The 23064-nt window shown below is 37.3% G+C and overlaps 2 protein-coding genes across 3 annotated transcripts in view; one reads left to right on the top strand and one right to left on the bottom strand.

Annotated features, from left to right (window-relative positions):
• LOC121408724 (sin3 histone deacetylase corepressor complex component SDS3-like) overlaps positions 1-3840 on the top strand; it is a 16453-nt gene extending 12613 nt beyond the window's left edge. For both annotated transcript variants that reach the window (XM_041600332.1, XM_041600331.1), the window contains one exon: positions 451-3840. In XM_041600332.1, coding sequence (XP_041456266.1) covers positions 451-546 — 96 coding nt within the window. In that variant the 3' untranslated portion in view covers positions 547-3840. The remainder of the gene's footprint in view (positions 1-450) is intronic.
• On the bottom strand, positions 2401-23064 carry LOC121408723 (THO complex subunit 5 homolog). Its single transcript, XM_041600330.1, has 16 exons — positions 22918-23064; positions 21057-21206; positions 19783-19994; positions 17672-17818; positions 16741-16855; positions 16024-16156; positions 14067-14185; positions 13227-13326; positions 12246-12357; positions 11850-11951; positions 10991-11202; positions 10351-10454; positions 7583-7670; positions 6963-7078; positions 5958-6169; positions 2401-5399 (listed from the first exon to the last, which is right to left on the bottom strand). The coding sequence occupies exons 1-16, from the start codon at positions 23032-23034 to the stop codon at positions 5333-5335; spliced, it is 2106 nt and encodes a 701-aa protein (XP_041456264.1). The 5' UTR covers positions 23035-23064; the 3' UTR covers positions 2401-5332.

The raw sequence follows: 23064 nt of genomic DNA, 5'->3' as shown, positions 1-23064 counted from the left end.
GGGGGGGGGGGGGGGGTTGGGAATGAATTTTAAGAGCATGTGGACGACAATATCTGGCCTAATAAGGATGGCGAATGCAAATTTATCTTTACAAAAATAATCAGTCCAGTTTTGAATGTTGTTGAAGTGCATAAAGATCAGAATAATTGTCATGGGTTGAATCCCAGCCATTCTCTTCAAGAGATTTATCCACATTGTGCTGCACTCAACCCAGGTTAGGTAAAAGGATATGTGGCAGGCAAGAATATCAAATCCTTTAAACACCCGTATGCTTGCAAGGTAGCCAGCTGGAGCCAAGGTAAGACTGACAATTAGCACCTAGAGAACTCTGCAGAGTGGATATGTGCGTTTAAACAAGTGGCATTATTATTGTGTCATCTGATTCAGAATCAAAACATGAAAGTTAATTTATACATTGCTTTTTTTTCTTATTTTATTCTTTTTTTACAGATATGGGTGAAGAAGACCCTTGACAATCAGAAGATGAGGATCTATGTCACTCAGATGCAGAAAGGAAAATATAAGATCAGGAAACGTTCTACATAACCATTTTTTTGATACTGTGTGAATGATGTACTATAGTGTAAATATCAGTGTGGTTTATATCTAAGGGTCTGTCCTTACTGCCTCTATACTGGGAATTGAACACAAAATATTGTTCACTCAACCAGAATGGTGCTAAAGTTGAGATGCTGTTTAACAAAATCCTAAATTTTCTGGGGGGGGGGGCAATGGAAATTCTGCCTGACTGCAAATTGCTTTTGAGAAACACCCCCAAAGGACCAATAAAGATTTGACTAAAATGAAAAAAAATATATTCGAGTTATGAATTTTTTATTATGTTAGAAACATGTGGCCAGCTACCAATATACCATGCAATATTGCTTCCAGAAATTCCCATCCTTTAATGATTCATGACAATAGTTTTCTCCTAGAAGCATGTCAGAAATAGTAGGTCTGATATATGAATTTACAGATGAAATCATTTTCAATAATGGATTTATGTAATATGACATGTGGAAAAGCAGTTCGCATGATTTTTGTGACATGTCACCGAAAAAAACCCCCGTTTTTAAAAAATTTCGCAGCTCTGTTAATCTTTGATAGATTTTCTGCTTTGATCAGACCCAACTTGTTTCCAGGATGAACCTTCATTTTCACAAAAATAAGAGTTGTTGAAATGTTCTTTCAGTGCTCCTATTCAGTTTTGAACTCGGATGAAATGTAATTGATATAAGTGAAAGCTCTTTCATCATGTATGACAAGGATGTTTTGTAGTATAATATTTATTTTGAGGTCTACTTTCAGAATCATTGAAAGAGACAATGGAAATGGCTGTATTTTTACATTAATGGTATAATTTGGCAGAATAACAATGACTTCCAATTCTGGTTTGATGTTTAATTCATTGAAACCTGTCTAAAGTTGTGGCAAAGAGATTCAACAAAGTGAATTGTATTATTGTAGCATTCAAATCTTGAATATTCTATGGATCAGTAATGTTATTTTTCAATCAATTTTTATTTTTGTCACTCCTTATTTTCTTCTCTCCACTTTTTCTTTATCTCTCATCACCCCCATCTCTATTCCAATCTTCTATTTTCCACTCCATCAGAATTTCTCTTCCTTGCATATTCTGAACAATGTTATCATCAGCATATAAATAAGTGTCACTTTTATTTGGTATTTCATTATTTATACATGGCGTTTGCAACAGTTTCACTGCAGTTGACCAAGATATGTTATTGTGCTGAGAAATTCTGCCTGAGACAGCAACAACCACAAATGACAACCAAACATTTCTTGGGGAAAAAAGGACAAAAATAAGCATAATTTTTACCTTGAAATGACTTGTGGTTGGGGCTGATTCATTCTCTCTTTTTAAAAACTTCACATTGCAAGGATTTTAGCTAAAACTTAATGACTGTTTTCCACATCTTGTTCAAATATATTTTTTTTACCTTTTGTAAATATCAGGTCATGTTTTACAAGTCAAGTGTAAAGACATTAATTCTTTTTTTACTATTTTCATGGATTTTCATGGGAATGCCATATGAATTGTTCATAACATGTGCAAAACCCATTGGAAATGTGTCAAACAACAGTTGCATGCACATAATATGCAAATGCGCGGTCAGCCTGTTGTATCTGCACTGCATTGACTTTGCGTACATGAAAGAGCGATAGGTTTTGCTTGATTGCGTGCATTGAAATTGCTGCCAGGGTTATTGTATCCCAAGTGGCATTTTTGTACAGGGAAAATCTAAACCGCTCAAATCAAAATTACAATCATGTAGCTCTTTTGCAATATTTTCACTGATTCTTTGGTGTAAAAATAAAGATACCATCGTGAAGCACTAATGAAGCAATTGTCTTATTCTTTCCAACCATGTATTTTTCCAGCAATGAAAATGTAAGGCTTGGGAACAAAGTGTGGACTTTGAAGTAGATTTTCTCTGAAAATGGTTTGCACTGTTGTATGTGTGACATCGGTTCAGATGACCGTTGACGAAATGGCCAAGAATCATTGTGGAGTAGGTTGAATAAATATAGATATCCGTATTTATGCCAATACTTCAGGGTTATATCTGCGACAATGGATTTTTTCAAGTTTTCTTCTGCACAGCACCAATATGAAAATTTTAGGACAAGTCTCACTTAGTATTGAGCTATCTATATAGGCCATGTTCCTGCTCACAATTTTCACCCTAAAGACTGTATTCTGAACTCTGGTTTAATTTAGACCGTGGTCCAACTCTGTGCTAAAATTATGGGAAGCCAAACATGTCAGAATTTGTTCACATGGTGTTTCTTATGTTTACTGTGCTCTTTCATAATTTTTTGATGGTGAAGACAATTATCTATTTAATCTTCCCAGACAATTAATGATTTGAGAGTCAAATGAGATACTATGATCCTCTCTGTTAGAAATGTATGTCACAATTGGCTATCCATAGTTAAACCACAACTTAGACCAGAGTTTAGATTAAACCAGAACTTCAGAAAATGGGCCCAATAATCCCGGGGTACATTGATTCTTGTCACTTAAGATCTCTGCCGCTATCATGCCATCATGGCGAAACTTTGCATGATGGTAGACAATGATGTTATCTACAGGATTTCATTGGTAAATTTCACTGAAATCATATTTTATTTTAAATGAATTATTTTATTTATTAATGAAATCATACTTTTGCTAATATGTACTAATATAAATAAAGCTCCCCGATTGTTGATTTTTGCCTCAATACTATTTATACCATTCCTAATGATTGTAAATGAAAACAAATCTGTAAAAAAATTGATTTCTTGTGTAATCAAAAAAAAATTCTTGATTGATCATTTGATCATTTTAGTGATTTATTACACTAGAAGTTATGTGCAAACAACCATGAAAAGCAAACAGTTCATAAAGCATTGTATTACGAGGCCCAGGTTATGTAACAAGTAAAACAAACGAGCAATCTCTTGTTTCAATATTTGAGTGTACACTGTCACTTTCATTAAAAGAAAATTACACATCTCACTTTGTGACAACCCCTCTCTTTCATTATCTCTGCTATATTTCATGTTTATCACCTGAAATGACAACACAATTTCTCAATCAAGCTCTCTATTTCCTTATGAAATTCATCATAGGTACTCACTACTGTACTTTCAGTTTTGTCTCACACTTATGTATAAAATTAGAAAATAATGCAACATGCTGTTTAAAGAGTTCATTTTGATTTCATTTTATTGTAAACCCTTTGAGACTTGAATGTACATAACATGATACATGTATTTACAAATGTAAATTATGTACTTGTGAACAAACTTATGTTCAATAAAGATGAAAACACAACATTACAGTGGCTTTGCCTCATGATTTGTGTGTATGTCAAGACAAAGATTATCTCCACAAAGTCAATAAATGAACATGAAAATATCTACACATGGTATAAAATTAATCAGAATGACAGATTCACAGAAAAGGTGACAATGATTCCATGAAGTCTAGATAATGTTGAATTTTTCTTTGATCCCAAATCCGATCCCATTTATATTAACAGGCGTGTATGTCTGTGTGGTGGTGGTGGGTTGGGGGGAAGGGCCGAGTAGTAGTATACAAAATTATTAAAAGTTAAACATTACAGGGCCCGTAGCAGAAAGAGTTGCGTTTGAACACAAACCCAAAATTCAATCGCAAGACCCATATACGCGCTGTTGATTGGTTGAAAATCAAGTTGCGAGTGAGTTGCGATTGATTGCAACTCTTTCTGCAACGGGCCCCAGAGCTGCCAAGTAGTACTCATTTTCATTATTTAGCCATGAAAAATTAGAAAAATACTGATTTTTGAAGTTTCAATTCTCTTTGTTATTCTACGGCACTTCTTCGGAAATACTGATTTTCAGCTTTGAAATTACCGAAATGTTCTTGTTCAGGTTGGCAGCTCTGTATTCAGTTTTGTTCATACAAAAAATATCTTGGGGAAGAAAAAGCATCATATTCAAGATGTCTCAATGAAACTTATTGAATTTCTCTCTCCTGAAACTGCAATGGTGTTTCCAGTCATTTGTACATTTTCACTTATTTGAAGCACTAAATTCAGGGCTTATACAATATATCAGAGGAACAGGCAACAATCAGGGCCTTACAACTCAATATTTAAATAGTCAAATTGATGTTAACCAATGCCTCTATACGGGTTTTCTATTTTTGGAGGAAGCAAATGAAGTAGAGGGGGAATATGAGAGTCATCTTGAGGATGTACTGTATTGGGCAAGAGCGATTGCTGCAAGTTTGAGGCATATTGGGCTACCTTCACTTACATAAACAAACCTAATTCAAATTTAGAATGAAACGTTACTTCCAGAGCTTTACGGTAGTACTAATCAGCCTTCTTTTACCTATTACCATTTAAAAAATGAAACTTGATAACAATAGAGACATCATCATCCCCCCTAAATTTTTTGCTGATGACCTTTTTTTTTTTTGGTCGATATTTTTTGCCTGTGTCCCCCTAAAAAAATTTTTGGTTTCCGCCGCCAATGGGTATGATTGCAAATTAGTGTGTTATTAGTGCCCCTTGGTAAGGCATTTATTTTCATCAGCCTTCGGTCCTCTGCTTTCTTGCTTACAAACATTCACAAATCCAAATCAATTGGGTACAAAATCACCACCACCACCAAATTTTTTTCCAAATCGATGTAATTTGTGATTCTTAGAGAATAGTTTCGCTTCCTTTGGAGCCAAGAGCTAAAGAAATTTGGAAAAATAAGAAATGGTTCGGATTGCAGACAGCTGGTTTTTAACCACTTTAAAATAACACAATTAGACTGGAATGTTGTCTTATAAACGTTGCATAAAGTATCCTTGCAGAGAGTTGTACTTGAATGGTTTGGATCGATTTCTTCCCCTGAAAGAAAAAAAAAAGAAATTACATGTAAGCAATGTTTTCCAGGAAAAAAAAACTTCATGCAACAATTACATACATGTACAATAATCATGTGTTAGATTTGACCTTATGTCTAATACATAATATTTGGTATTAATAATGGCCACAAGTGCACTATAACAAAGAAGTTAGGCTGAAGCAGCATATCAAACAAACTTGATTTCTATCTCTAAATCTGCAATCCATTTCTGTCAATATTGCTGCAATTTGAAACTGATGTTCACAAATGTTGATATCACCTGGAAAGTGACTATTTGGACTTGTGTTCCTAAATGACATAAAAGAATAAAAAGTTCAAAATATCTTCGCACCTTTCCCAGAATAAATACACGGTATTTGCTGCTGGGAGAATTGCTCCAGCCTTCAGTATAGACCAATGTGGTTTGTGTGTTTTTTTTAATTGAAATTTCTAACTGGGGGCTTTTAGTATGCCTGGTAATTGGCGATTGACACTCTGACTTACCAATGCACCCCGTTCATTTAATCACCACTCCCCTACCCTCCCTTCAACAAGCTCACCTTGTAACTCTTGTGTACATCTTCTCCATGACAAACTCTGATGGTCCTTCAGTACTGCCCGCACCCTGTTGGTCCCTTCTCCGTCCTTGCTGAGTCTCAAGGTACACATCAAGACACATGAGAACCCTCTGGAGCTGGTTTGTCATCAGGTAATTGACGGTCTTCTTGCCGATCAGCTCTCCGTAGTGGATGTTCAACTCTGCTTCCATGTCCTGTTCAAGATACACAAGAAGAAAACATTACTGTCCACTTTAAAAACAAAACTGTATGTACAGGTGAATCTACCTCGGTCAAATTATTTTTGCGTTATAGATTTGTCACAAAGAACCTCAAAGGACAGTTTCCGCTCCCTGGACTTTTTAGAGTTAAAGGAATTTAGTGATTGAAATGGGATTGTAACTGAAGAGTTGATCAACTGCTACCTCAAGGGCACAAACGTTAAGCTCAATCAACCAGTTGTGACGTTATCCCTTTCCTTAAATCTTGCCATCTTTTTCATCATGTTCACTCCTTTCGTGGTTGATTTCAAGTGCTCACCTTTTAGTGGTGGTATTGGGACAACTTTTACATCACCTCAACATCAAACTTAAAATGAATCTGGGACTTTAAAAAGTCTCTCAATGTGTTTTTTCTATCTAAAATGTGATATGGATTATTCTTCATAGCTCATTAGGTTTTTGATCTGGAGAAGGCAATCTGAGTTGTGTTTCCAACACCACCAAACTTGAAATCATTCAATATACAATTAAAAAATTCCCATTTCATGCCATTTTTAATTTTTGAGCATCAAAATTTCACTTCATGAACCCATCTGTTGTCACCTACGAAGGAATCTGGCTTCAACCAGGGGCCCGTAACACAAAGCTTAGCAATTATCATAGAACGTTCTTTTACTGTTGATTGCACTGACTACAAAGTACAATCAAACGTAAAAATAAAGCATGCGATCAATCACTGACCTTTGTGTTATTACTTAAAATTATAAATTAAACTGATGATACTTACCCTGATGTGAAGATCATTGTTTGAGTTACGTTGCCCTTGCCATTGGAGGTTGAGAATAAAATGAGGAGGCTGGTTAGGGTAGTCTAAGCCCAGTAGTATCAAAACCTGAAGTTTGGCTGGATGTAAAAAAGGTAAATGCAAATCACATAATGGAAGTGGTTAAAGGGGGACCATACTCAGAAGGCAGTGAATCTCTGTATATACAGTCATCATCCAGGGATAGTTTGGCATTCCTGTCCTAGCATTGGGCTGCTTCACAGGAAAATCCCTTTTATGAAATGAAATGTTCTACTGTATTTGTAATACCTTTATCATTAGATTTGTAAGATTGTAACGGTAAAAAAGTGATATCTTCGCCGTACAATATGAGTGAAGCAAAAATGTTCAAAACCAGCAGATTACATCCCAAGAATTAAATATTCTTGGGCATAATAATTAAGAATAATAAATAAGAACCACAAGCATCAGACGGCTTTCAGCAATAGGGAGAAGTGGACGATGTGCCAGATAAAATGAAACATCAGCTTGAAAGGTTTATCCCACATAAAGATAGCCCACCTAGATATTAGACCAAGTGGTTGTAGATGAAATGTGTATAGCCAATATTGTACTACATTTACCTGATCTTCGCTCCATCATGGCTTGAAAGATCGTACGAGAGTCATCCAATCTGTCAGCAGAAGGGTGTCCCTTCAAAAATGGTATCATCTGCATTAAAAAAAAAGATTAAAAATAATATTTATGAAAAATTATAAATACACACTTGTCTACATTTACAAGTGTATGCATCATGGCTTGGAAGATTGCATGCAAGTCACTGTATCTTTAATACACTACTCAAAAAAAGTTAAGGACCACTTTTAAAATGTATGTAATTTTTTTTTTATATACAAGGTGTTTCTACAATCAACAACTTCCTGACAACAGCAATGCCAAGATACAGCTGTCCTGAATGCCATCAAACACACTGTAATCAATTTGGTTTCAGTTGTTGCATGATGTCTCTCACATCATTGCATATCCTGAAAAGCGGGCCCATTGTGAAGTGGTACAAAAGTGGATTCAAAAGCATTTTCTGTCTTTAGTCTTTACAATCAACAAATTGCTGACAACAGTAATGCCAGGATACAGGTGTCCTGAATATCCTCAAACACAATGAAATCAATTTCAGACATGCAGTTCTTTCACCATGTTTCTCACATCATTGCAGTGGGCCCATATAAAAGTGGCTTCCAAAGCAATTGCTGTCTTTAAAATCAACAACTTGCCTACAACGGCAATGCCAAGACACCACCTAAGTGAAACAGATGTAGCCAGAGCCCTAGGGATGCTCGAAGCTGGCCTCAGTCAGCGAAGAGTAGCCAGAGTGATGGGCGTGTCACACAGTGTCATTAGCAGAGCAAGTGAAAGACACCGAGAGACAGGGCTATACTCTGAGAGACCCCGTAGTGGCCGACCAGTTTCAACAACCCCTAGAGATGATCGCTACTTGACGAATCTCAGTCTCCGCAACCGCTTTCACAGTGCACGCCGCCTCAATAATGACTTCACTGCAGCAACTGGAGTGATTGTTTCCACTCAAACAATCCGTAACCGACTTCACAGAGCAAATTTGAATGCCAGACGGCCAGCTCAGTGTGTCCCACTCACCCCTGCTCACAGAAGAATTCGTCTCAACTGGGCTCGGCAGCATGTCAGATGGACCAGACAGCAATGGCGTAGAGTTCTGTTCACAGATGAGAGCAGATTTTCCCTTGACCACAATGATGGACGTTTGAGAGTCTGGAGGCGACCAGGAGAGAGATTTGCTGACCCCTGTATTGCAGAACATGACCGTTATGGGGGAGGCAGCATCATGGTGTGGGGAGGCATCACCTATGACAACCGTACTCGTCTCTACGTGGTCCCAGGGAGAGCAATGACAGGAGTGAGGTACAGGGATGAAGTCCTCGAACCTATTGTGGTGCCATTTGCTGAAAATGTGGGTGAAAACTTCATTTTGATGGATGACAATGCCCGTCCCCACCGAGCTAGGGTGGTGACCGAGTTCCTTGAGGGCCATGGAATTGAGCGTATGGAGTGGCCAGCGAGGTCCCCGGACTTGAACCCGATAGAGCACGTCTGGGACATGATGGGGAGAAGTATCCAGCAGCTCGAAGCCCATCCACTTGGACTGCAGCAGCTGGGTGTGGCTCTGGAGGCTGCATGGGATGCACTGGTCGTCAGAGACATTAATCACCTCATTAGCTCCATGAGACAGCGCTGTGAAGCCGTTATTGCTGCAGGAGGAGGTCATACGCGATACTAGGCTGCCTGAAAGACACTCAGACATTCATTTTTTCCTCTTCATGTCGATAGTTGATACCCCTGTGAACCCACTTTTCAGGATGTGCAGTGATGAGAGCGACAGTGTGCAACAACTGAAACCACCCATGCGTGAAATTGATTATAGCGTGTTTAAGGACATTCAGGACAGTTGTACTGAGGTATTTCCAGAAATAAAACACCTTGTATAAAAAAATTACATACGTTTTAAAAAGTGGTCCTTAACTTTTTTTGAGTAATGTAGTTCACCAATGTAAAAGTTACCACCTGTAAGCAACATCATCTGGGGCCAATCTCAGAAACAAAAAATAAAATTGCAACTCTAATATGCAGGATTCTGGTAAGTTGACAAATGACTTGCACTTAATTCAGTTGCACTTCATTAGATTCTTTCTGCCACAGGATTGGTCTTGTAATATAAAGCTTTGCAATTGACTGGAAGGCAGATTTTTACAATGGAATTGATTGACCACTAAACACAATCCAACAAACAAATCAACTGTTTGGTGATGATTTTTTTCCCTGATTGCTGCTTGTAAGCAAGCAACCAGAGGACCGATGGCTTAAGGTCCTCTCCGAAGGACCTGGTACTGAGGATTAATGCCTTCCCAAAGGGCACTAGCGCACCAAGTGGGAATCGAACCAGGGTCACCGGAATACGAATCCCCCGCTTTGCCGATTGAGCTATCGCGCCTCCTGTGTGATCTTATCGACCCTGTGCCATATAACAAATACATTAGTGATCGAGTGTAAAGCAGATTTCTAATAATCACAATGATCAGATTGTGCAATCGAATGTACAAATCACCTGGGCGATAAGTCAACCTTCTCCATACAAAGGGTAGATTTACAAATGTCCAGTCCAAAACAAGACACAATTTCCCATCATCATAAAAAGGGAAACTAAAAACTCAGTCACATTTGGATTATGGCAGCCGTACTAAAACAGCCGTTTTAACATTCTTCATAATAGCTAAAGATAAGTGGCTTGAATAAATGTGAACAAAACCACTGTTTTTTTAACTTGCCGTATGGCCGCTGTAGAGCAAATGTGACCCATTACCTGGAAGTCTTCAGCAGTTATGGTGGTCCAGGATTTGAGCGATGAACAGATCTTGGTCGGGAACAAATTAATAGAGGCTGCAGGAACTGCTATTGTTTTGGCTTCTGCTCCAAAGAAGGTGGTGCAAAGAGAGAAGTATAGGAAGAATAATGATCAATTAATCAAGAGAAAAAGAGTTGTAATATCACTCTAAATGCAGGTGTCACAGGAGAATTTTTCTTTGGAGTATCTTGGGTGTACCAGAATCATCACACGATCTAATCTATGAGAATGCCATTTTCAGGTATACATTGACCTCTGAGACCTTTGACATTTGACCTCGATACCTGCAAAACTAATCAGATCATCATCTTTCCTACATGCATACATTCATATTTTTACCAAAATGTGATCATTAAAGCATTTTTGAAGTTGTTGTGAAAATGTAAACATCTTAGTAGGCTGAACATGCTGATGAATGGATAGTCGACCTAACTACAAATATGTGTCCACTACAGTTTGCAGCCATCATAACACAGCAAAAGTTTATCTCCTACTCAATTTCATTGATGATTCGAGGATGTCATTTAGAGCAAATCCTGTTTACACAATCTTTTTCCCTTTAATAGCCTGAAAAATATGATCCATTGCAAGATCTCACCTAGACTGACAAGCTGCCGATTCAGATCCAGTCTTGCCTTAACCCTGGCCTTCAAGGCCTTGACGGTTGACTCCATATGACTGTTACTGACACGGGCTGATGCCTTGACTGTGTTACTATCACCATCTGATAAGAAGTCTAATCCACCCAACCACTGAGCCCAACAGTATGGATGACCAATCTGACCGACGTACGAAGCAAGGTCATTCATGCTGGAAAAAGAATACAATTAATAGATTTTTACTAGAAAGTTTGTGTCTAATTCAAGCGAATATGAGACAGAAAAGGGGAATTAAAAGTCAGTGATGCATCAGCTTTTCAAGGGAATGGATTTTATTTGCTAACCCCAGACTTTGTAAAAATCATTGGAAATACCTACAACAGAGACTTCTTTAGGAGAAAGCGAGAAATTTTCAACCAATCCTTATTAGCTCGGGTAAGGCCAGGGGAAGTGAGATATTGACTTTACCATAAGGCATTTACAAGTGGCATTACATAAATTCTGCTAGTCATTAATATCAATCTACCATGGTTTTACCATGTGTGATATATACAGTATATATCCACATGGTGTCGAATTCCCTATGAAAGCAGAGGCCCCACTGATATTCATTGAATTCTTCTACAAACAATGAAATTGCTAGCAAAATTATCAAACCCCCTTTCACTTATTTCACCAGAATGTCCCTCATGTGAAGGGGGGGGGGGGTGACGTAATGACGCTCATGCAACTATGACAGTCGATGTATGTAGGCTAACTGGTTTTTGTTGTTCACTAATTAGATGAATGTGCCATGATAATGATACCTATTATAAAAAAAATATATTTTTTCTAAGTAATATTTTATGAAATACATACCCAATCTTGCTGAGCTGGTAGGCATTGGTTGCGTTGGGCGATTCCTTCCCATCATCCCCAGGAAACAGCAAGCTCAGAAGATTTGACGGTGATAAGAGACCACTACAAAAAAAAAAACAAATATCAACAGGGTCAACCACTAGGAGGAAATCTTCCATTTCAAATCCACTAAAAATAAACAAACTGTCAATGGTCAATGGTAAAGCTCTGAATTGACGATGGGTGATCTACCAGAGCTTCAAGTAGCTTATGAATCGAAGTTATTGGGAGAAAAATGGGGGTCAGACATGAACAGACAAAAAGGTTGACGATTATATTAAATTGCTCAGTTGCTTCTAAGATATTTCCGATAATCTACGCTAGTTAGGTGTTCTTTCTCCCCTATAAGTAAAATACCTGGCTGAGTTGGCAACTTGCTGAACAGTACCACCAAGCTTGATTTCCACATTGACTGTAATGATCTGAAGCACCATCATGTAGTTGAAGGTAAGCGTCAGGAGAGTACCACCTGGTCAGTAAAAAAAAAAAATGTTAATGAGGAATGAAAGACAAGACAATGTCAGAGGATAACATACAGCATAACTGCTATTATTGACGTTTGACTTTGAATGATTTTTATTCCCAAAATCTACTTGGGTGGCAAGGTCACTCATAATAAACAGATTTTGTAGAAAGTTTTTGTTCTTAATTCCTCAAGTATTGCAATGACAAGCTAATTCCACTTCAGGACCATGTGACTTGACCTTAGCGCTCAATTTACCTTGAATTACTTCGCTATCAATTGCATCACCTCATTCTACTGTGTGCAACTCTGTAAGAGCTCTGACGAGCTTGCACGCTAAATTGTGATCATAACCGAATTTAGTACACTGCGCTAGGATGTGTATTGCTATTTCTGGCTGACACAGAAATACACAGCTTAAAGGTAAAAGAAAAAAGTTTCAGCAAACAATTATTTCATGAAGTCTTTTAAGTCAAGTTTAATTGTCAAAATATTATCATACATCTAGATCTCGTACATTATGTACACTTATCTTTGTAAATCATGAAATCTTAGTCCAAAATCAATAATTCTGATGATCACTAACACAGAAAAGCATATGTGGGGCATTGTATTAACATTGCTTCGAAAAATACCAGACATTTGATGGAGTTCTGTGCTTATTTTGATCATTTCTCAGCAATAACGTATTTTCTTTCAGAGTTATTTGGGAATATTTATACATACAAACACTTTGGTGGTAATTTCATTGGATTCTGTTTGAACTCATTTTGAGATCGTTACCACAACTGGTATTTTTTTTCAAAATGCAAAGGAGTAAGCCAGGCTTTACTCATTTTACAGAACTGAAGTAAATAACCAAATACTTGTTTTACCTTTGAATCTAAGAGTCATGATAACCTGCAGGGGATGCTTAGCAAGAATCTTCTGTCTTTGTTCTTCTAACTTGTCTCCCATAGTTTTTCTCCTACGTTTCTGAAAGTTAGAAAATAATTTCTATCAAATTACCAGAACTACAACATGGAGTCCCAACTGCGCATTGTTTAAAAAATACCTCCATCACTGCTTGACCTGTGCAAGTAACTTCCAAGGTCTGTATAACCTGAGTCCATAAAGACTTGTTATAATAACAAATTTATTATCAGCCAATCAGATTGAAAGAATCCAGTTGGTTTTAACAATTATTGTAAATTTGTTATCATAATAAGTATTATGAAATGGACCCCTGTTCCCCTACACCCTATGGAGTATCTTTTTCTGTTTAATTGAAAAATTAATTTCTTTCAGACAGCTCTACAAATATCCATTCAACTGTAGGTCTAGTAGTAGTGATAAGTTCATGTGATCATCTAAATACTATAAAGTCAATAGAAAATGTGAGTGGGAATATCACAAGATATTTCACATGGATATTTTCACAGAAGTCAGATAATAGAAGATAATTTTATTAAATGCCAATTGCTATCACAAACTTTGGGCTTGACTTTACATTTCATATGCACCAAAAGTAAACCACCTTAAACTGGTCAGAGAATCTGTAAATCACCCAAAAAAGACATTTTGTACACATTAAAAACAAGAGAAGGTATTTCACCATGTGAAAATACATTGAAAGTGCCAGCATTCAGGCTTTTACCCGGTACTTGAAAACATTTGGCATTACTGGCACTGAAATGGGATGAATTTCTGCTCTGAAAACTACAAGATCTACTTACAGATTCAGAAAGTGATTCTTCATTGTCTGAATCACTGTCCTCCTCGTCCTCGTTAGAAGCTGAGAGCGTAGAGGATGCCGTCTCTGCATCACCCTCTATCTTCAAAGTCATTGATCCATCTGGATTAGGAGAAAAAGTGTGGCTAAATGAAGATATTACCACCATCGTCGTTACTAATGCTTGGCAATATTCTGTATTATCAAAATGATGGTGCAATATGAAAAAATATCAAATATAGATAATGGTTTTATGATTATATCGATATATATCAAAGTAACATATGTCCAAAATATTGATTATAAAAAATTAATCATTATTTCTTGACCACAAATGCTGCTCAGTACTGCTTTAAACCAACTCTAAATGACTATCTAAATGAAGATATTACCACCATAATCGTTACTAGTGCTTGGCAATATTTCTGTATTATCAAAATGATGGTGCAATATGAAAAAAATATCAAATATAGATAATGGTTTCATGTTTATATCGATATATCAAAGTAACATATGTCCAAAATATTGTCGATTATAAAAAAAAAATCATTATTTTCTTGACCACAAATGCTGCTCAGTAGGGGAAGGCGGGGTAAGTTGAGCATAGGGGCAAGTTGAGCCACCAGCCCCAGGCCAATAATGAATGAGTCAGACATTGTGGTGGTGTCATGTATTGATGACCCATAGCATAACCCCTAACCCCACCATATTGTTTTCAACTTTGAAACAAAAAGTAGTTTTTTAGAGGGAAAAATATGAATTTCAGCCAAAAAAGTAAAAAAGAGTGTGAAATAGATAACTGCTTTATAAACACACACGTCTTTAGATATAATAAAGACATGATAACAACATTATTAGTCCAGATATGGATCTTCATTCTTGTCATAGTCTTTTATATGATGGATGCATAATAAATGTGTGGATACAAAATTATCGCACTAAGTTCGGACTGGGGTAAGTTGAGCCAAACAGCATGGGGCAAGTTGAGCCATGGTAATTCCTATGGTAATGTATCTTAAAAAAACAAACAAACCATAAAAGTCGATTGAAATGCTGGCTGAAAGGAGTAAATTTACATGGCTGTTTTTTCCTTTTAAAGAATGTTAGTATTTATAGAGAATTAGCAAGTGAAAAGACTTTAAACAAAAAAAATTGACATGCTGGTTCTCCCCTCATACATTTTGTACATAGTTTTTGTGGCTCAACTTACCCCAGAAGGTGGCTCAAACTTACCCCATATATGGGGCAAGTTGAGCCATTTGACATCGTTTTTTTCAAAGGTCACGATGACTTTCAGTGTGGGGATAGAGAGTTATATATAGGTGGAAAATATTTCAGAAGAATTAAATTTCAAGGCAAGGTACTTATTTCGACAAGATTATTAATCATATCAATTCTAACATGCAAAAAGCAAAAACTGTCACAACTTACCCCGCCTTCCCCTACTGCTTTAAACCAACTCAAAACTTTGTTGGTACCCAAATGCCTACTTTTCATGGCCAAGCACCGATGAAAATCTTACTTTCATTTCCCCCTTCCCAGCTCTCAGGGAATTGCAGCTTATATTGAACATACATAATGGATTTTCAGACTTGGCTAAATATCGTGCCATCAGCCATATTTCGCTGGTGGTAATCAACTAATATTAAAATCAAATATCGACCAGCACTAATCATTATATCTTCTACATACTGTCTCCTTCATATTCATCAGAAGCTAAGTAGAGGATGCAGTCGTTGCAGTACCTGCAAAAATATTTATTTTAGATATTTAGAATATCATTTTCATACCAATTTCTTTGTCAGTGGAGAAATAAGTGTGGGTGAGATATTGAATGCAGGTCAGAAAAATTTGAGAGGTGGATGGTTGTGACTAGCGCAGGCCACCATTTTAGTGGGATCACTGATGACAAGTCTTAGTGCTCTGGGGCTCCGATCCCATCTCCACTGTCAAATACTTACCACAAGCTTCATGGTATGCATTGGCCTGTACATAGAGGAAGTATAGTGGCCTGGGTAGAAGCTTGGCTAACTGGTGTTGAGATCGGATCTCATTGAAAGGCATTGATAAATACTGCTGAACTGGTATGGTAGCCTACAAAATCAAAATAGAAATCAAATTTCAGTGGTATGTGTACACATGTAAGAATAATCAAATTTCTTTGGATAAACCATGTTAGATCCTATCTGCTTAATAGCAAAACGAATCATTAGTTGCTACTCACATGTATAGGGGTTCACAAGAAATTAAGGTGGAATCTGTCATGCCAGCAAGCTGGATAAAAATCCGGATTCAATTTGATTCCAGAGTAACATGGTAAAACAGCTTTCACCGATGTTATCTAATACTGAAGTGATAAATACAAGGATTTCTTTGTGGTATATCTTTACTTTCATGCTGAATTTACCAATTTCCGCGATATCCATCTGATACACTCGAGACCATCACAAGTCATGCTTTGGGGGGAGTGGGAGACATAACTGACGATAACAAATTTGGTAGCAAAACTAGTACCAAATGCTAATCTTACTTCCATAACAAAGTATAATGGATTTGTGATTTGAAATTCAATTCTATGTGTTGTATAATAGCTATAGTATAATAACTTGACATCTCTTTGCTCAAAGGAGAGGGGATGAATTTAAAGGGTAAAGCTATGTAGAATATTAGTATTCCACCTCAAGAATATTTGTTAGTCTTGGTTGCAGGCTCTCAAGGTAATCTTTCTTCTGGTGAATACATTTGGCAACTCCATCACGGTTTCCCTGTCTAGCTTTGTACTGTTCTGCCAATCTGTAAAAAAGTAAAGATCAGATTACCAATGAATAAAAATATTAATGGATTTATTACTAGACAAGAGCAATGCCTTTGGCATTCCCACCTATAGGTTTTTATACTTTAAAAAGTCATGAGATTTCAAAAATGTAACCCTGGTTAAGATTTGATGTTGATGACGCCTAAACTTCCGGTTAAGTTGTAAAGACAATGCCCAATACCAAGTTAGTCTAACATCGCTTTATCTGTGTGATTAAACAAACTGTTTATGAACCAAAATTTTATATATGACAAAGTGAAAACAAGGAAGTAGATATTACAATACCTGGTTATACTAAAAGAAGGCTAGCCAAAGTGAATATCAGACGAAGTGATGGTTTGACCAATTATAGGATACTATGTGGGTTTAGTCTTGTTGGTGACCTTATTGGCCCTTGTTCTTACGTCAGGTTTAACTTACACCACAGTCTAATTCTGTGTTAAAATTATGGGGAGCCAAAAATTATAAAATTTTATCTATATTTTATATTTCTCAGATTTAATATTTTGTTTCCTTCTGCTTTCATAATAAAGAAAAATACTTCAAAATACTTCAGTAATCATTCCAAAACAATTTGGGCATCATATGAATAATAAACTGGATGTGTACTGTTAGGGATTTGTTGCCCAAGTGGCCCTCCATGGCTAAACTACAAGTTTAAACCAGGGTTTGATTTAAATCTGAGTTCAGAATACGGGCCATTGTGGCCATGTGCACAATAAAACTTTTCATTTTACAGTAAAAATTACCATGCACATAGGTGCTGGTTACCACGCATATAGGAACTGCCTCACCTTTTCCTTTGTTCTAATTCCCAGTCAAGCCTAGCTAATTGCAGCTTATGTTCATCATGTTTGGTGGTTGATGGTTTAGATATACTGGGAGGAGCTTCCTTGTAGAAGGTTTCCACATCAACTAACTCAATATCTTCATCCTTGGATCTGTATCAAATAAATGCAGTGAATGTAAATTGGAATTGCCAAGATTTACCAAAAAAGATTGGTCTCAGATTCTCCTCTACAAGGCTGGGATCAAGACCAGAGAGTCCCTGAGAATAGGACAAAACAACAATCATTCAATTTGAGATCAGGATTGGCAATTCAATAATAATATAGTGATTAGAAAGTCTGAGATCTGCATCAAATAAGCTCAAGATCAATATTCTTGAGATCAAGACCGAGATCACAACAGGGTGTTGTGCCATGCACCTGTAATCCAAGCTATGTGGGGAAGCTACAAATTGATGCAGAGTAGGCCTGGGACTTTCGGGTTTTTTTCTTTTCGGGTACCCGTGGTAATTTTCGGGCGGGTACCCGAAAATCATGTCGCTCGAAATATGACTGATGGAAAAACCCCATAGGTGACGTCATCAAGCCAAAGCGATGCAAGCCAATTTATGAATGAAAATATAGTAAGCATGCGCATTGCAAGCCTCCCGTGCGCGCGCCACGCAGTATTCTATCGAAACAAGTCTGCAATACTCTATCACCTCGTACCAAAATCGACCTAGAATTCCACTTTTCTATATTTTATATGAATTATAAGAGGTATTCTCAGAGGATCTGTTTTCTCACCGATACCGCACAGGTAAGCAAATTTTATTACTTCTTGCTTTTCCGTCAAAATCTTACGAAGTATAGCGTCGATATTAGTCGTGTTCGTGAGTTTGTAGAATCTATCGCTACGTGAAAAAAGTCAATTGATTTCCGGGTTTCAGAGCGTCAAATGCGCCAGCCAATCACGATCGTGTTACCATTTTCGGTTCATAATGAACTGAAAATGGTATCAAGAACGTGATTGGCTGGCGCCTCGTATGCTCCGAAACCCGGAAATCAATTGACTTTGTTCACGCAGCGATAGATTCACTCACAAACACGATGCAACATCGACGCTACTTCGTAAGATTTTGACGGAAAAACAAGAAGTAATAAAACTTGCTTACTTGCGTGGTATCGGTGAGAAAACAGATCCTCTGAGAATACCTTTCATGATTCATATGAAATAAAGGAAAGTGGGATTCTAGGTCGATTTTGGTACAAGGTGATAGAGTATTGCAGATTTGTTTTGACAGAATACTGCGTGGGGCTAAGGCTTGCAATGCGCATGCTTACAATATTTTCATTCATAATTGGCTTGCGTCGCAGTGGCTGGATGACGTCACTGCGCTGCAAAAGAAACATGGCGACGATTGAACGATCTTAATCACATCATCATCACTTGAAAAACAAGTATATTTATGGATATTTCGAGGGTAATTGGTGAGATTCAAAATGAGACTTGTGTACTTTTGTGATGAGTTTACAATAATGTCTTACACTACGCAATACAAATCAAATGTACGTTATACTGGTGAGCAATTTTCGGGTATCGGGTATTGATTTTTCTACCCGGGTACCCGACGCTTACGGGCGGGACCCGGGTACCCGGGTTTTAGTCCCAGCCCTAATGCAGAGGTTCAAGCCCTGGTCACATCTTTTGGATGGTAACTTGAAAGGTCAGTCCAATGCATAAATAATCAGATCTGATTGATACACGTCTGTAAAAACCAATTCACACACAAGCAGACTGTGAATTCGAAATCAAGATCGATCTTAGATACGGACAATGCTCTGACAAAGAAATCAGTATGGAGATAAAGCAAAACATAATGCAAAGTTGCTACATGTACATGTAGGATCAAATGATATACATCAATTCAATTTGATGAAGGTCCATGTCTGTATGGTGGAAATGGAAAATGGGCAACTAAAAAAAAAAAACATAACTAGATTTTTTCCACCCATTCCAGAAACCTGCCCCCTCATATTTCAGATTTCAAGTCTTGCATATCCCCCTATCATGAGCTTTAAGATGAAAATAATGCAGCTCTAATAGGGCTTCAATTATTATAAAATTGGATTCTCACTTGAACTCCAGACACTTTGTGATCTCCTTCTGTAGATGCATGACCTCATAGAGAAGATTCTGAAGTTGTAGATGCAAGTTGTCCACCTTCTGCTTGGCTCCCTGTGTCTCATCCCGAGCCTTCTTGCATCTCAGGTGAGACATCCGATTCAATTTCTTCATAGTTACAAACAAGAGGGCAGCTTCCTTCTGCTTCTCTTCCATCTCCTCATTCTGCAGAGAAAGAGAGAGAGGGGGGGGGGGGGGGGTGGGAAGGATGATGGTGAATAAAACGTAAGAGCATATGATCAAAGTTAACTCATTGCAAAATGATATGAAACTACAGTGATTTATAATTCCATTATTGAGCAATGTATTTTCTTTATGAAAAATACATGTACATGGACAGGGGGTTGGAAAATACCAGTTGGCCATAACCAGTAACAATACAAATTTTACAGGTTATTAGCATAATAAATCTAGGTACATTAAAACTCCCTATCAGTATTTTGTTATATTTAGAATGAATCAAATGTGGTAAACTATCATCATTATCATCATGATCAATTGTACTGTGCTTTTCGCAAGATGGCCCAAACAGCTTTAATAGAATATCATTTAAATATTAAAAATGAAATCTTTTAATCCTAAAATTCTGAATTTGAAGAACAAACTCTTTTCATAGTCTTTTACATCCCTCATATCAAATCGATAGTACACCTTGAATAATAACAACAATAATGACGATAACAATACAACTACTAATACTACTACTACTACTACTACTACTACTACTACTACTACTACTACTAACAATATTCTACAGGTTACAAATCATGGAATAGATAAGTGAAAAATCCAAAGTGATGCTGGGACCCTGAACACAAAGGTAAGCAATCATTGTAGATCACTGTTCTACGATTGATTGGATTGACTACAATGTAGAATTGTGTATGATTAGTTGCCAACTTTCTTGTTACAGGACTATGGTGGCTGATTATGGAGTGAACCAGATCATACATAACTTGCCAGACAGACAGACATGCCAAGTGGGTGTTTCATAAAGTTGTTCGTAAGTTAAGAGCGACTTTAAGAACTACTGGTGATCCTTTCTTGTGGTAAATGGTATATTCATTGGCGATGGTTTAGCGCGTAAGAAAGGTTTACCAGTCCTTCTTAAAGTCGCTCTTATCTCACGAACAGCTTTCTGAAACGGCCCCAAGGTAAACAGACACATTATTGGGCAAATTATACTTAAAGATTGTCTTCATTACATTATATCATCTTCATTACTACCTTCATAGTTCCGGATGGCTCCTGAGATTTGTGGGCATGGATATCAGCCATCAGACTCCTCAGCTTCATTGACGTCTCATTGTGAAGCTGAAGATCTTTCTCCATGTCTCGGGCACCTACTTCCTTCTCTTCATCGTATGGAGAGTGCTCCTAAGGAAAGCAGTAAAGGGAGAAGAGACACGATTGGGATCATCTTCGCCTTCTGGGGCCTGTAACACAAAGCTTAGCAATGATCGTAGAACAATTTTCTACCATTGATTGCATTGAATACAATGTACAACCAATCATGAAAATCAAGCGTACGATAAATCGTTAACCTTTGTGTTACCGGACCCTGGTCTTCGGTATTACATTGTAACTCAGTATGGACTCTCTCCCATTTGAAAGATCATTCCTTGTATCATCGATCTGTGTTCGATTTCACAGAGTCTATCAACACCTTTCTTAAACATGTGAAATATCCAGATAACTTCTTAAAATCTAAATAGCCATGAATGAGAGATTAACTCTCCCATGTAATAAAAATCATTATATTTACAAGAAATTGGACAGAAGTATATTAAAGATGTAGAGACATTTAAAAATGGGTTAAAAACACTTGTTTCTGCTAATCAGCTCCTTTGGTGTAGTACTATTGAGGTTTGCCGGGGCTGACATTTGCAATATACTGGGTGAACTTCCTAATCTTTGATGAAAAGTGTACTGATTTTAATATGCATAAGTTGTGACTCTCCTTTACACAGGACCAACATTATCCTACTGCATTCACACCTGCACAGAAATACAGTGGCAAGGAACGCTTACACACAATGCTCTAGTATCAGTTGTTTTTTGTTAGATGTGTTTCAGCCTGAGCGGGACTTGAGCCCATCACGTTGAGATCTATGATTTTATCTGAAACAGGAGCTCTAAACCACTGAGCTACACCGCCTCCTCTTATTGTATATGTACAGGGTCCACGAGATGGTACTGCAATTTAACTGTGTCATAACAGAAAAATTATGACAGCGTTATTCATAGGTGTCATGATTTAGTCAGGATGTTTTCCCTGATCTCGGGCCTTCCTGGCAAAGACAGGCAGCTTCATGAAAATTAGACTTTCTAGTCTAACTTAGGCAGAGATGCCAACTTTTGGAAATCAGCATTAGGGAGGATTCGCAACCGACACCAAATTATGTGCGCATAGCGCACATCTTTTTTTACTTGGCCTAATTTAGAATAGATGTAGGCCTAGATCTAAATTAACTTAATTTATCCCCAAATTTTGGCCAAAACACCAGAAAAACTAAGCCAAACATGTCATTCATTGCCAACCTTATTTTCACCACAAAAGGGGGTCCCGAGGCGAGGACAAAATCATGTCTTCTAAGACTAAGTTCTATAGGCCTACTTTATGCCCAACAATAACATCAAGGTAAATATAACCTTGTAACATAACATTATAATATTTGGATGAGTGAGTGCTCCATCGGTGTGACACTTTTTTGTTGACTAGTTAAAGAGTAGATTCTAATTAAAATAAAAGACCATCTGCAGATCTGCACGTCAGAAACAAAAAGTACAACAGATTCATTCAATATTCTATGCCTTTGATTGCCAATGGAAAGCTTAAACAGTTTGCAGATTTCTTACAGTGAATGAAATGATCTTTATTTTCCAAAACGCTTCAAGACAAATCAATTTACTCAGTCTCAGAGGATTATCACAGAAACGTGTTATCACCTGTTAAATTGCGTGCAAGATAAATCGCACGCAAAGCCACTCGGTCGAAGTTATTGAGCTTTATCGAGTCGAATTTCGCCTCCGATGGAGCTCATCTGCATCATTCACAGTGAATTGTGTGACAATACAGAATACGTACCCTTTTGACTTTGATAAGTACTGGCTTTTTAGAGTCCCTCTTTGGTGATGAACTACTACTTTGATCATCATCATTTTTTGATACAATTCTTCTTTTTTTCACAGTGGGCACCGACATTTTTCAAGTCTTGCTAGCCTATATCCTATG

This window comes from Lytechinus variegatus, chromosome 2 (assembly GCF_018143015.1).
Source record: "Lytechinus variegatus isolate NC3 chromosome 2, Lvar_3.0, whole genome shotgun sequence".
Taxonomy (NCBI): Eukaryota; Metazoa; Echinodermata; class Echinoidea; order Temnopleuroida; family Toxopneustidae; genus Lytechinus; species Lytechinus variegatus.
The sequence above is the reverse complement of the archived record's forward strand: the minus strand, read 5'-3'. Positions and strand labels throughout refer to the sequence as shown.